The 15,341-nt window shown below is 52.5% G+C and overlaps 1 protein-coding gene across 3 annotated transcripts in view; it reads left to right on the top strand.

Moving 5' to 3' along the window:
• PCSK6 (proprotein convertase subtilisin/kexin type 6) overlaps positions 1–15,341 on the top strand; it is a 49,331-nt gene that overhangs the window by 27,846 nt on the left and 6,144 nt on the right. For all 3 annotated transcript variants that reach the window (XM_027688660.1, XM_027688659.1, XM_027688661.1), the window contains 10 exons: positions 2,353–2,525; positions 6,258–6,470; positions 7,847–7,947; positions 9,481–9,584; positions 10,057–10,174; positions 11,099–11,287; positions 11,524–11,660; positions 13,597–13,776; positions 14,362–14,464; positions 15,024–15,220. In XM_027688660.1, the coding sequence (XP_027544461.1) occupies positions 2,353–2,525; positions 6,258–6,470; positions 7,847–7,947; positions 9,481–9,584; positions 10,057–10,174; positions 11,099–11,287; positions 11,524–11,660; positions 13,597–13,776; positions 14,362–14,464; positions 15,024–15,220 (1,515 nt within the window). The remainder of the gene's footprint in view (positions 1–2,352; positions 2,526–6,257; positions 6,471–7,846; positions 7,948–9,480; positions 9,585–10,056; positions 10,175–11,098; positions 11,288–11,523; positions 11,661–13,596; positions 13,777–14,361; positions 14,465–15,023; positions 15,221–15,341) is intronic.

Below are 15,341 nucleotides of genomic sequence, written 5' to 3'. Positions count from 1 at the left end.
ACATGGCTGGAACAGGAGAGGGGTTTTTACTGCAGCCCCTCCTACCAAACCAGCACTGGGAGAATTGACTGTTGGGAGCGTGGACCCAAGCTCCATGGGGTGGATTTGGGACTTAATTACTTCTCTTGTCTTGTTCATCCTGGCTGTGTAAGAAACAGCTTTTGTTAGGGTTGTGTCTGCATGGGAGCAGTGCCTACAGGGATCCTGCTCCTGGCCAACCACCTCCAGTGGTTGCCTGTGTGGGGAAAGTCTCCACAGGGAAGAAATAACCCCACAGAGGGTGAATGGGGGACTGGCAGGGGCACATCAACCCATCCCATCTTTCTGCCTCCTGCACGTGTGATGGCTTCTTGCTTCTTAGAAGTTTCTTGCCCCTAAAAACCCACCTCCAAGTGCAGACCAAGCAGCAGCTGAGCAAGGCAAAGCTCCTGGTGGGGTTTAGTGCAGTTTTGGATCCTGCAGGAACAGGCCATTCCCTTCCTGCTCCTTTTCAAGCCTGTTTCTCTGCAGCTGCTGGTGGAGACGAGCTTTACTTGTTGACTTTATGACGACCTATGGGTCTCATTTTAATTTGCTCCCTTTAACGAGTGCCTTGCCCCAGGGGTGTGCTGGGGAGGTGTTGAATGAGACAAGGCACCTGGCAGAGGGCTGGGGGCCGGGGGCTTCCCACAACATCAAGAGGCAAAGGGGAAAAATACAGTCTGAGCCAGATGAAGTTTGGGATCATGGAGGAAAACACGCTATAGCTGCACCAAGAGTGATTTTAGATGGATTACACAAATAAAGCAGCGATTAATGAGCACAACTTGTTGGGGAAGCCTATTTGTCACACTTGGAGAGCTCCCATCTAATTTTACTGGCTGCTCTTCAGTGCCCTTGCGTTGCTTTTCATTTGCTCTGGGCAAAACACATCACTGCTCAAGCAAAGGGCTCCTGCCATTCGTCCTCCTTTTCCCTCTCCTCGAGTGCTCACTTTGGAGGTTGGTATTGCTCCCTGTGTGGCACAAAGCTCATTTATTTTGCAGCATCCATCCCTGCTCCCTCCTGCTCCCCATTATTTGACCAGGGAGTCTGGCATTGCAGGTGGTTGTCTCTGAGTTGTCTTTGGGCTGGCTTTGGGTTGGCTTTGGGCTGATTTTGGGCTTGCTGGTGAACATGCCCACATTTAGCCAGCATCCCTTGGCTGGTTTTCCTTGCTGTGCCGCAGCCGAGTGCAGCTCAGACACCAGGCTCGGCTTTTCACCCCTTCTCCTCGTGTTTTCTTGTTGACAAAGAGGAAGTTTTTGGGAACTGCTCAGCTCCCTGGTTTTACATTTCTAAGCTTGGTTTTGGCTGATCGGGGGCAGCGTCAGAAAGATATTTGAGTTGACTGGTGTCCAGAGCGCAGCTGCAGCTGGAATGACATCTGCCTGCATTTGTTTGCTTTAAGACAAAATACATGTGGAAGGGGAAATGCATTTTTATAAACCAGGCTATCCCTGGCTGACAAAATACGATGCTGAAATTTCCAGCATGTCTTTTCCTGCAAGGGCTGTTTCTGGGCAGCCCATTGGGGTGCCTGGCACCCTCCACCCACTGTGCAGAGTGGAAATCCTGCAGGGGAAGGGTGATGGAGAGAGAGCGGGCTGTACTCTCATAATTCAGCAGTTGGAGGCTGGGGGTGTGCAGCAATCCCCCAGCCCATCCCACCATGGCTGAGAAGCTCTGTCTGTGAGCACCCTGGCTGGTGCCTGCTGACATTCCCAACTGGAAGTGAGGGTTATCCCAGGTGGCACTGTTCAGCCATGGGTTGGGGTCCTGGCTCTGATTTTGGCTGTGCAAAGCACAGCCTGGGGCTTCTCCCACTCTGGAGAACTGCTGGCATCAGTTGGGCATGATGGGATTTGGGGACTGTCACACACATCCCCACTCAAGGGGAGAGGCCTCACCCTGCCAATGTGCCTGAGGCTGGGCGGGCATGAGTGATCAGGAAACTCCGATATCTTCCAAGTGGAGAGACGTGTTAGCTAATGAATTAAAAGGGAGGGAAAAAAGGTTTTTAGTGGGCGGATTTTGCCACTGGGGAGTGCAGTTCCACTCCCACCACCCATTCCCCACCAATGGAGGGGAAGTGAATTTTAACCTCCCCCTCTCCATCCCTAGCCATGAAGCCAGCAACAGAGAAAACTTCCCAAGCAGCTCCCCAGCATCCCGCTGCCAGGCTCGTTGGCATGCAGGACCGCGGGTTGAAGCTATTCCAGGCGCGCCTGAGCCGTGCGGTTTCCGCCGCCGCTAACAAAGCCCTTTGATTGCAATCCTCACACTGTCATCCACGCCATGAAGCCCTAATGTCTGATGTTTTTGTGCTTTTAGGCATTCGTATGTTAGATGGAGATGTAACAGATGTTGTTGAAGCGAAGTCGCTTGGCATCAGACCCGATTACATTGACATTTACAGCGCGAGCTGGGGGCCAGATGATGATGGGAAGACAGTTGATGGACCTGGTCTATTGGCCAAACAGGCTTTTGAGCAAGGCATTAAAAAGGTGTGGATCCCACAGCGCCCAGATGTGCTTGCCCTCCTCCTCCTGTCCCGTGGGAACGCATGCCAGGGCCACGGCCGGCCCGGGGTCCGGCGCGGGGATGGGCAGCTCGGCCCCCTGAGGTGATGCCAGCACTAGGGCTGGGGCGGGGGGGAAAGCCAATCATCTCTAATTTTTCCTAGTTTTCCCTGGCGTCCCTAAGAGCTCCGGTGGATTTTGCAGCCGAGGGTGGTGACGGCGGGAGGTGCCTGGCGATGGTGGGACCCCTCGGCATGGCCGGCCCCGGTGGGACCACCCGGCAGCACTGGCGACCAGGCAGAGCCCTGGCAGAGCAGGGAGGCCCCAGGTTGTGTTGCGAAGCTCTGCCGGGATGAGAAACCCAGATTGGTTCCTGGGGGGGGTGACTTTTCACCTCAAAATGTCCTCCCTGTATCCTGACATGGGCAGAAGGGGACACCCCCAAGTATCTCCAACCCCTTCCTCCACCCTCCCTAGGCCCCTGGTATCCTCTCCCAGAGGTCTCCGCCACATTAAGCATTTCCCTGGTTTTCCACCTGGAGTGAGCAGCTGTGTCACAGCTGGGCAGGGGCATGGGTGCCACCACAGGGTCCAACAATGGATTACTATCCTTGAAATCCTCCAGCAAGAAAGTTCAGCCAGCATCACATGTGATTGACAGCTGTCAATCAATCCCTGCTGGGGATGCCATGACCTTCCTGTGGCCCTTCTCTTTCTGGAAGCTTTTAAAAAATACCCAATATTGGCTAAAAGCATCAGGAAAAAGACCTTTCTTAGCAGCTTGGTGGGTGCCTTGGATGAGTGTCACGGCAACCCAGGGCTCCACATTGGGTGTTCCCTGGGTGCTTCAGAGAATCTGGGGTTGGAGTTTTGCCACCAGCAGCCCCAGGCTGGGCTGGGAACCCCCTCACTTTGACCCCTGCCTCCACTTCTTCCTCTGCTGCCTCTTCTCACACTGTGCCAGGATTTTGGGCGGCCACAGGCCGGGTAAGCAGCCTGTCTCTTATCTAAAAATAGGGTGGAGTGTTTTTCCCACTGTTTACTTGATTTCCTGCTGGGGCGGTGAGCCTGCCGAGGAATCCATTGAAGTGCCGGGGAGTTCACGCCGTGTAAATACGGGGGAACAAGCTGCTTTTTAGACCTTATTTTTCCAGGCAGGAGCAAATGTGTGGCAGCAGAGTCCTTGCCCAGCACAGCCCCACTGTTTTGGGATGCTTGTTTTTGTCTCCCAGGGGACAGCCCTGTTCCCCAGCTGCCACTGGTGTTTGTGGCACCCACTATCCCGCGTGCACAGCTCTTAATTGCCAACTTCTTCTCCTTAAATAACAAGGAAAGCTGCAAGGAGATAGTTAACCACCACCTTTAGCCCGAGCAAACAGCTGTAACTGAGTTATAAATCCTTAAAATTGAGTTTTTAATGGAAACATTAAAATAACCTTTATCTATTAGCGATAGGACTGCGCTGGAGTAATTTATCATCGTGTTTCTTGTTCCTCCAGCCACACTTTATTAGTTCCCGAGCTAACGAGGGGAGATTTATCCTGGTGGCTCATGGAGTGCCGTTGGGCAAACACCCAGGCCCCGCAGTGCTGCAGAAGCTGGAGATGCTGTGCATCCCACAGCCAACCATGAGCAGCTGGGGTGAGCTGGATCATCCCCACCTTGGCCAGGGAGGGATTCCCTGGTTCAAATGATGCTCAGATCCACGATTTATAGCTGCAAGGAGCCCCCTCTCTAGCATGGTGTTGGCTTAAGAGGATGGCAAATGAAGAAGTTGGGTGTTTGGGGTGTGCTTGTAGGAATATTGGTAGTTCCTTGTTTGAGAGCAAAGGGAAAGAGTGGATTTTTTCTGATCTGAGGGAGCTGCAATATGCAGTGAGCTCTCGGAATGCTGTCAGGTGTTAGATGTGTATTGTAGTCTCATTCATGTGCCTGTTCATGTCCTCCATGTGACTGTGCTGGCTCCAAACCCAGTTTACTCCAGTGCAGCCCTGCCTGGGCCTCGTAGGAATGTGTGTTTGAATGAGGTCTGAGGAGCCTTCTCAGCTCCCACGGGGGCAACACTCAGGATGTGGGATGCAAGGGAGGTCTGGGCTCCCTGTCTTTCGATCCCAATTGAAATCATTGCTACATCTCCACATGCTTCAGCAATCAGTGCCTGGTTTTATTCCTCTGATTAGGGATTTGGGAAGCTTGGGTTGCATGCAGTGGGACTCGTCCTTGGGGGTGGGTGGATTTTGGCATGGGCGAGCTGGATGGTCACGGTCTGCGCCGAGCGCGTGGGCTGGGATGCTGCCTCCTTCAAGATCCAGGAAACCCTGGAAAGCAGGGTGGGAGATGCCAGCAACAGGCTTGGTGGGCTGGCAAGCTGGGTCGAGCTCTCCGTGACACGGAGCAGGGCAATAATTCCCTTGGCATTTGCACTTTTTCTTGCAGAGCTCCAGACAGCTCTATTAATCTTTGCTGGGGAAATACCCACCCAGTTTGGCTGGGAGGCAGCCCAGATAATGAAAACTTTCATAAAGTAAGGAAAAAGCCTGACTTAGCCTGTGTATCCAGAGGCAGGGTCAGCTCAGAAAGCCTCTGCTCCAGGAGGGGGGTGAGACAGGTAATAAACATCCCGCTCCCCCTGGCGCTTAAAACCCACAATAAATCCCAGTGAATTCCTCCAGAGCAAAGCTGCTTTATTATTATTATTTTTATCATTTTTTTGTGGAGGAAGCTGCTGCAGAGCAGTGGGAGAGAGGCAAACACCAGATCTGCCCAGGCGAGCGCCGAAACCTCTCGGTGGCAGGAGTAGCCGCGGGGAGGACGGGGCTGCTCTGCCGTGTTCTTCCATCGCCTGCCAAGCCCGGCAGAGTGCCATCTTCCCCGGAGAACCCTGCCTTACAGGGCACGGAAGAGAACCAGCCACTTCATTTCCTGCCCCTAACCCCCTTGGATCACCAAAAATCCTTTTTTGGGATGGCAGCACCTTGCTTCCAAACCCCTGCAGGGCTGGGTTATTCCTGGGCGTCCCGGTAATGGATTGGATGGAGAACAGGGCTTGCCCCTGTGACATCAGCTTCATTAGGGGCCCCTGGTTGGCACCACGGGCTGCCACTGCCAGCTGGGATTTTCCCTGGCTCCAGGGAGGTCTGGGTGGCCGGTACAGCCTTTCTGCCCCCCCCCGTTCCCAGTGGGCTCCCACAGCTGTGCCCAGTGGGGATGGCTCCATCAGATGTTCCTGCCAAGTGACGGGAATTTAAAAATTAAAAAACAAACAAAAGGAACCTAAAGAATAAGCCGGGGAAAGGTTTCTGGTGGTTTGGGTGGTTCCTGAGGTGCTTTGTGGGCTTGGGAGACGTGGGTTTTGAGAGGTTTCCTGCCAGTTCCTCATAGAACCAGGTGTTACTGCCGGGTCCAGGGACTCTGAGTACCCAAGATGTTTTTCCTGAGGAAAGCCTGTGGAAAATGTCAAAATCCCATTGCTGGAGGCTCTCCCATCCTCATGGGGAATTGCTGCCTGTAAACTGGGGCTGGCTGAGCTGAGGGGAGCGTGTGTGGGGACTGACCCAGGGGGCTGAGCGCTGGGCAGGATGGGACCCGTCCTTCCACCCTCACCAAACCCTATATCCAGACCAAAAAATCAGACTTATCCCTTCCTCCCTGTGCCTAGATGACCCCTTATCCTGGACAAACACCTCCTCTAACCCTCCATCCCCTCTCTGCCCACAGGGTCGCAGGGGACTGGGGTCCATTTTCGTTTGGGCATCAGGGAACGGCGGCAGAGAGGGCGATTACTGCTCCTGTGATGGCTACACCAACAGCATCTACACCATCTCCATCAGCAGCACCACCGAGAACGGCTACAAGCCCTGGTACCTGGAGGAATGTGCCTCCACCCTCGCCACCACCTACAGCAGCGGGGCTTTTTACGAGCGGAAAATAGTGAGTTTTACCCCAGCATCGAGTGGGGCAGCACTCCCTGGATGTTTTTGGTGTGGCTGGGCTGTGGGTGATGGCCCAGTTGTAAGAGCCAGGCTTTGCCCTTAGCTCTGCAGTGGGTTTTACTCTGGTCATGAAATGCTCAGGGATGCGGTGTTTTCCCTGGTAAATGGGTGAAAGGGCTGGAGGTTTGCAAAAATACCCATGTAAATATTAACCTGTTCCCCAAAGGCGCTTGCTCACTGTCCCTTGTTTGAGAAAAAAAGTTAATTTTGAGGGTTTTTAGCCTGAGAGAGAAAAAAGAGGGAGGATGGAGGCATTTGGCAGGGATGTGGCAGCCCCAAATGGATAGCTGAGACTTTTTAGAGGTCAGGAATTTTCTGAAAGTGTGTGCATGTGTGGATCAGACCAGCTTTCCTGCCTCCCAGGCTATATTTGCCCCATCCCAAGAACTGCTGTGTTCTTCTCACACCAAGGCTGTTCATTACTGATATCCTTGTGCATCATCTGAACCTTGGGCAGTAAAGCATCACCCACTGTCACAGCACCTCATCCCAGCTGGGAAGGGAGTTTTCCACCCAAATGAGTTTTTTGACAAAAAAATGTTTGGTTTTTTTACAAGTCAATTAATTTTTGCATTCAGGAGTGGGGGTTTTGGCACCTAAAAGATGAATTTCCAGCCAGAAAACAAAATCCAAATGGCATTTTCATGCCACTCAGCATTTGCATGGCTGAAGCCAGCACAGTCCAGTGCTTCTGGAGCATTGCTGGGGAAAAAAAGCAGATTTCAGGGGCACCTTGGGGTGGAATCACTAGATTAACCCAAAACTCAGGAGCCTGTTAAAAATGTAACCAATGGAGCATTTCTTGGCCCACTTCCTCTCTCCAAGCTTTTGGTACCCAAACACTGTGCTCTGTCCTGGAACAAAAAAGCTGAAAATGGCTTTTTTTATTCCTATGCAAATGGAAATTCTCGCCCAAAACCAGGAGCTGGAGGTTTTAAGAAAAACATTTAACGTGGCACAGCTCAGTGTGCACCCATATATGTGTAGCCACGGCAGCTCTGCCCTGCTCACATCTCTCCATCTGCCTTTTCTTCCAGCTGAACTACAACAAAACTGATGGCTTTTTCCCCTTTCAAATAGTTTTTTCCCCTTTAGAAAAGTGAAATGTAAGAAGGGTTGCTTCTTCACACACCAAATGCACCTGCAGCCTGTTTTTGGGGCTCTGGGCGCCGTGATGGCACGTGAGCCATGGCAAGGGTTGGGTACCAGCAGGCTCAGCTCCGCTCTGGCAGCATCCCGAGCAAACCTGAGGTGCTGGATGGGGTAGTGCCCATGCTGGGAGCACCTTGGGAGCTGCAGCTCCTCTCCCCACAGGTCACCACGGATCTCCGGCACCGCTGCACCGACGGCCACACCGGCACCTCCGTGTCCGCCCCCATGGTCGCGGGAATCATCGCCTTGGCTTTGGAGGCAAAGTAAGTGTTACCTCGCCAGGAGAAATGTTCCTGTGTTCAGTACCTGGTGAGCAAACCCAGGAAAAAAACAAAGTGCTTTTTTTTACCTTTGGAGTGATTCAAAATGGGACAAAGTTATTCTAAATGGCTCCTTTTTGCGAGATTTGATAGAGCATTGTTGTTTTGCATCTTCCCGCTGGTGTTTTATTGATCTAATTCTTCATCTGTTGAACATTTGGGGTTGGTGAGATAAGTCAGGCTTTTCAGTTGGTGCATTGAAACTGCTGACGGCAGGCTCCAACAGGAGTTTTATAAATCCTTCCTGTAGAAAAAAATATTGGAAAACATCACAGAAAATGGGAAATGTCCGTAGAAGTGATGGTTTTCAGCAAGTGTTGCATTTCTGGGGGTAAACGACTACTTTTGCATAATGTCAAAAACTCACACAGCTTGACCAACAGCAACACACTCCCTGGTTCAAACAAGCTGTTCTTTGCCTCTTGTCCCCATCCCATTCTCATCTCAGTCCCATCCTGGTTCTATCGTGGTCCCCCAGCCCAGGAACAGCCCTGAGCCATCCCTGTGTTGCTTCACGGAGCATCTTCTCATGAGCTTATTATTATTTTTATGGAGTGGAAATAAAATTAAGGCTGGGAATAAGCCTCAGGGCAGCACTGCAGTCTCATCCAGGGACGGTGATTGTGGTTCCAGTCCTCCTCCTCCGGTTTAATCCCAATGCCCAGGTCGGGTGAACATATTTCCGGAGATGCCGTTTTCATTACAAGTATATTAAAAGCTTTAGATGTAATTTTTGAATTGTTTAGCTGAGGCATAAAATGCAACATTAAGTACGAGAGCTTGCTGCTCAGGCACTCCATTATGACAAGAGAGAATAAATTGAATTTGTTTCCTTAAATGTTGCTTGAGAGCAATATAAATCCCAGCTCGAGATGCTGAAGAACTGACTGTAAGAAAAGCATGGAAAATTCTTCAGCAATATCCCTGGGCTGGGGTCTTGGGAAGCACAGACCACTTGGTATCCTGCACTCTGGACACACAAACCTCACGTAAACCCAGTCTGGGGGAGTGGAAACAATTTGGATTTCATTTTTCTGTTAAATGAGCAACCCAGGGATTTTTCCAGCAATTTTTGCTGTTATTGCTATAAAGGGAAGGTTTGCTCAGCATCATGTATCAATGAGCTGCTGAGCCCAGTACCCTGCCTCAGGATGTGCTTCGTTCCTGATCTCCTGCATGAAAATGGGGAAAACACTCCTGATTTGCTTCATTTCTACCTCAGAGCATGAGAGCTGAATTGCCTTATCCAGGAGTAAATCCTGCAATGCCTGCGGACATGTGGCATCTCTCCCTGGGGCACCCCAAGCGATGGCCAACCTCCAGGCAGGGTGTCAGCATTTAAATCATCAATTCTTGCTCTTTTCTTTGAGCAGGAAAGAGATTTTTTGGAGGTTTTTTTAACCCAGTGGGTGTCCCTGCTGCTCCTGGGAAGACTGGGAGCAGCAGAGCCATCCCACGAGCCCTGTGTTGTTGCAGCCCCCTGCTCACCTGGAGGGATGTCCAGCACCTGCTGGTCAAAACCTCGCGGCCGGGGCACCTGCGAGCGCCCGACTGGAAAACCAACGGCGCAGGGCACAAAGGTGAGAGGAGGTGGGGGTGGAGGTGGCACGGTGAAAACGGACAACCAGGGGAAAATAAAGGTCTCCAGAGCTTTGTTTATGGGGAGGATTCACCATGTGTGGCCACTATCAGCTTCCTTGGGGACTCCCACCATCAGGCTGTTGAGTGGAGGGAGGAGAGGGCAGTAATTCATGGGGTGAGGTGCTTGGAACTCTTGCTTGGTGGAGGTTTGGAAGCCTTGTTTGGTGGAGACTCTCCTGAGCTGGAGTGTTTCCTGTTCCTTTCCATGGGCTGCTCCCAACAATGGGTTTTCCATGGTGCCAATGTGGATTTGGGGTGTAACTTGAACAAGGTGATGAGCTCTGTGTGTTGAAGCAATGGAGTCAACTCTATGCCTTCCTCAGTGGTTGGGGGATGCTCCACCAAGCACTGAGGAGGAGCTCCTGAGCCTGCTTGGAAGGCAGTGGGTTTCTGAGTCTTCTCTCTTTCCAGTTAGCCATCTATATGGCTTTGGGCTGGTGGATGCTGATGCTATTGTGGTGGAAGCCAAGAAGTGGAAGATGGTTCCTCCCCAGCACGTCTGCGTGGGAAGCCTGGACAGGGTGCCCAAGTGAGTGTTGTGGGATGGGATGGGGTGGAGTGGGGTGCTCTCCCAGGGCATGCAGATGCTTGGAAGGAGCATTGGGGTAGCTGGCTCTTGCAATGCAAAGGCTTGGCTCCTGTCTCAACATTTGGAAAGGGAAATTAGGAATCAGGGTGGCTGGGACAAGTCCACGGGCAGACAAGATGATGTTCATGGATTTTATGGTCAGAGTGATCCAGACCATTCACTTTCACTTCCCTAATGGGTCATCAGCAGGGAATTTTTGAGGGCTGACAGTGAGAGACCAAACCCAACTTGCCTGCTGGGTCCTACAAGAGCAGTGATGTCTTGATCTCTCCGCCCTCTTCCATCAAACATTTTCGATTGAAGAGACCAAAAACTGGGGCTTTGTTGCAAAGGTTTCCAAATTTCCATTGTCTGGGATCTTTGAACTCAGCTTTGGGTTCAAACCAGCTTAGGTTCACATCTCATCCTTGGTAGGTCAGTCCCTGCTAGGTTAAAGAGAGGGATCTGACTAAATGGATCCTCCTGATTTACCACTGCCTGGCTGTAGAGCGAGAGAGTTGTTAATCAGAAAAGTCTCTGGAAGACTTGCATATGCAAAACAGGAATGAATGTGGAGCCAAGTGTGTTCATGAAGCTATTTATCTGATACAGACACTAATTACAGCCCAAAGAGGAGCACTGCACTGCTAATTATAATAAAGCAGTGCCCTTGCAGCCCATAAGGCACAGATCCTCAGAGCAGTTCAAATCCATCTCGTTACCATGCGGCAACTCAGAAAATTCCCATGCTAGGACACTGGGAATTGCAATGGAGGAGGAGATAATTTTTGCTGTGATAGCAGTAGGAGGCTGGGTTCAAGTATAATTGGGTGTCCATGCTGCTGGGAACTGTCCCCATCACGACGCTCTGCCCGTCCCTGGCAGGTACATCCGAGCCGACCACGTGCTGCGCGCCAGCACCCTGAGCAGCGGCTGCGCTGAGCACCGTGACCAGCACGTGCTGTACCTGGAGCATGTCGTGGTGAGGCTCAGCATCTCCCACCCACGCCGGGGAGACCTCCAGATCAGCCTCGTGTCTCCAGCAGGAACCAGGTCGCAGCTCCTCGCCAGGAGGTAAGAGCGGCCGGAGCCAGGATGTGTCCTCTGAGGGGGTTGCTGCGAGTTTCCTCGGGGTTTTTTGGGAAGGTGGGGGAATGCCCAGGTCTCAGCTGCAGAAGGGCTCCATGCAAGGGTGGGTGCGTGCAAGGAATCGTTAATCCTAACCTTAATCCTTAATCACCTATCTACCTTTTCCGATAAAATCCAACATCCAAAGTCACATTTCTTGGTGCGTGGCATTACCATTGCAGGGTGTTCGACCATTCCAATGAGGGGTTCAAGGGCTGGGAGTTCATGACCGTCCACTGCTGGGGGGAGCGGGCGGCGGGGGAGTGGACCCTGGAGATCCACGACACGCCATCCCAAGTGCGCAACCCCGCCGTGCAAGGTGAGGACCCCCCGGAGCCCACCAGTTCCTCTCACTCCCGAAGCTCATTGCAGGCTGTTTCACTTGGCTGTATATTTTGCTGTGAGTTTTTATGGTCTCCAGCAAAACAGTATCACCCAAATTTCTCAAAAGTGGGAATAAAACATCAGCCCTGAACACAGGAAGCTGCCGGTCTGGCTGAGCCGGGAGTGGATTTTCTCCCAGCAGCAGCAAAACTTGCTGCACCCGAGAGCCAGGTTTCCAAAATTAAACCGTAATGAGCCAAAACAAGGAAACCCAAGAGCTGTAATTGTTGTTTGTTTGTTTTGCTTTGCTGCTGGGACATCTGGCGCGTGGGCTGGTTGTGCAACGGCGCAAGGGGACGATGCCCCTCAGGCTGCAGACAGACAGACATCCTCCCCGGGCTGCCACTGTGCTGGCAGGGGGTGGCTGGGCTCAGCCTGGCCCCCTGCATGTCCCTGTGTCCCCCTCTCCCTGGCTTGGCCGCCTGCTCCCAGCAAAGGAGCCGTGCTGGCAGGATCTGGCCTCACCAGGAAGGGGCAGCCGCCTCGCTGGCTGGTGGCAGCAGGGCATGAGGAATCCTGCCCGGGGCTGGCGTGTGTTGTGGGGGTTTTAAATCCACACAATCATTGATAGGAAGCCAGGAGTATATTAAAAAATTTCTCCCACGCGACTTTCTGGCGGGAGGTGCATGTGGGGGTTTGTTCATTGAGCACAAAGTGTTTCTGTTTGCTGCCTTCACCCAAAATCTTTTGAACTCGGAGAGCGGCAGCAAAGCGCCCACGGAGCTGATTTTTCCCCAGTATTTACAGTTCATGGCGGGTGTTTCTGAGCCCCTCAAGGGCATCAGGGCTCAGCTTTACCTGTCTTGGCAAAATGAAATGAAAACGAGAGCGTTTAGGCACCCCCTCAAAGGGTCTGCACCGGGTTTGAAGCAGAGAGGGTAAAGTGTGAGGAAAAAGAGGGAAGATGCTCCCAGCTCGTAGCAGAAACTGGTATTAAATGTTAATTTAATACCACTAAATTGGTTAATTTAATATCAATTAAATAATATGGGTGTCCTGTTGCTGGCACTGCTGCATCCCCACATGAGCTCCGTGCAGCCCAGGCTTTCTTCACATGGGATATTTTAGATTTAAAGCAAATTTAGTTCTTACAGTGAAAGCACTTCCCCGGCTGAGCTGCCTCGCAGGCTCCACGCTGGCGCTGCTCAGCGCAGCAGGTGGGTCCTCTCATCCCTTGGGGAGAGCCAAGGGATTTGAGTATTGCAAATTTTAAGCCCTTCCTGGAAATGCAGGGATTAGGAGTTAAAGCCGAGCACACCACGGGCATGAAGTGACTCGCATTGATGGGGAATTGAAAGAAAAACAGCCTTGGAAAGAAGCAGCAGCATTTTTGGGCTCCCTCCCCAAAGCCATGTGGATTGTGGAGGGTCTTGGTGTGGGTGTAAGGCCTTGAGGGGGGCCCTACCAGGTGCGCCACAGTCTGGTAGCTCCCACAGTGTCTCGAGGGGTGCCAAGCTCAGACCTCTGATATGTTAGGCAAAGGGATGGCTGGAGCAACAGCAGCAAGAAATAATCCAGTGTGTGCCAGGCGGCTTTTGTCAGACAGAAATAATCCTCTATTGTGTAGCTTTTAAAGTTACTGGCTCTCTCCAGTGTTGGACACGAAGTCTATGGTGTTGCTGAGGTTCGTCAGATGATTTATAGAATTAAAAATCCCTTGTAAGTGCCTTAAACAGCTGCTTCTGTGTGAGCTGGGAGCTCAGGGGCTCCTCAGCATTTCTGGGTGTTCGCTGTTTGCTCTTCTGCTTTGCTGTGCCAGTGGTGATGCCCTGATGGTCCAGTCCATGCTCCTCCTGCTTCCCCCAAAACTGGGTCCCGCAGGGCAGAGTGAGACAGGTAGCAGGATGGGTGACATTGTGCCTGCCCCACAGGGAAGCTGAAGGAGTGGAGCCTCATATTCTACGGGACAGCTGAGCATCCCTACACTGCACTGGGTGGGCCCCAGTCCCGTGGGAGGTCGTTGGAAGTGCCAACGTCGGAGATGGAGCCATCGAGAGCCGCCTTCCTGCAGAGCCAGGTGGAGGTGGCGGAGGAGGAGGAGGAGTACGCGGGTAAGTGTCAGCTTGAGCTGTCACATCCCCCCCAAAGTGCCTGGGAAAATGGAAACCCTGATAAAATGGGGGAGCCACAAGGTCTGATCCTGCCTGGGGCTGAGGCAGGCTGGGAGGAGCAGTGCCTGTGGCCAGCAGGATGGTGAAATTAGAAGGTAGAAATACGCCCCATCCCAGCGCTCCCGCCACAAATTGCTGGTGCAGCTGTCTGAGGGGTAAAAAAAGCTCTTCCCACCTTCCCTCCTCTGCCTTGGGCAGGGGTGGGTGTCCCTGTTGGTCCCTGAGGAGCAGGTCACTCTTTCAAAGCTGCTTCTGCACCAGTGTTCAGCCAGAGAGTGGCTGGGTGGGATACATTTCTGGAAGGATGATCTGCAGGAGAGATGAGCACCTAGAGAGCCCTGCAGCTCCATAGGATAGATAGGATAAAATTTATAATATAATAGGTATAGGATAAGATAGGTGAAGAGTCTCCAGCCCTTTCCCAGCATCTGTCAGTTCAGGGAGGGTGTGCTCAGGGCATCCTAGCAGTGGGATCTGGGGCATTCTCAGCTGCTCCCCCCACTGAACCAGTCTCTCCCCACTCAGGTCCGTGCCACCCTGAGTGCGGCGACCAGGGCTGCGATGGTCCCAACGCTGACCAGTGCTTGAACTGCATCCACTACAGCCTGGGCAGTGTGAAAACTGGCAGGTGAGAGGTGATGGGGTGTCCCTGTGGGGTCCCTGGGCAGCAGCAGCACCTTTTGCCAGGTCTTGCACCTCAGTGTGGGTGATAGATGTTTGCACAGAGAAAGATATGAGAGATAAAATGGATGGAGGAGGAGGTGTGGGGATCCCTGCTTTGGATTAGGGTGCAATGGGGTGGCGGACACAAAGTTCTAGAGCCCCGAAGGACTTAGGCCATGTAATCGTGCTGGGGAAGAAGCACTGGCATCACCAGCTGGGGCCAGCCACGCCCAAGGGACAGCTGGCTGAGGTGACAAATCACTTCTGGAATTGGTGTTTCTGCTCCTCAGTCTCTTGGGTTGGCACAGGGAAAGTTTACCTGTAGCTGGGACAAGAGAGTCCCTGAGTCTGTATTACAGACCCATGACTTTGAAGACACCCTAAATATTAAGAATAAAAATAAACGAGCCCAAATTTCCTCCAAGGCTGGGGGACACCCCAAATGCTGTGGGTGAGGGGACAGCAGCAGGCGCCTGAGGCAGGAGGTGGCACCAAAGTCCAGGTGCTCTCTGTTCCTCCCACAGGATGTGTGTGAGCTCCTGCCCCGCGGGGTTTTTTGGGGACAAAGGCGCCCGGAGGTGCCGCCGGTGCTACAAGGGCTGCGAGCGCTGCCTCGGGAGGGGACCGACCCAGTGCACGGCCTGCAAGAGGAACCTCTACCACCACCAGGAGATGAACACCTGTGTGGTGCTGTGTCCCACCGGCTTCTATGCTGAGGAACGTAAGGACGTTTTATCACTTGCAAGTTGTAGCATGAGGATGTGCAGGGGTTGCTTCTATTTTAAGTGCTATGGGTGGAGAACATGCCTTGATTTTTGAGTATTGGCTTTGAGTTTCCCCCT

The sequence above is a fragment of the Neopelma chrysocephalum genome, unplaced genomic scaffold (genome assembly GCF_003984885.1).
Source record: "Neopelma chrysocephalum unplaced genomic scaffold, ASM398488v2 Primary Assembly neopelma1_75, whole genome shotgun sequence".
Taxonomy (NCBI): domain Eukaryota; kingdom Metazoa; phylum Chordata; class Aves; order Passeriformes; family Pipridae; genus Neopelma; species Neopelma chrysocephalum.
This window is presented reverse-complemented; position numbering and strand designations above follow the sequence as displayed.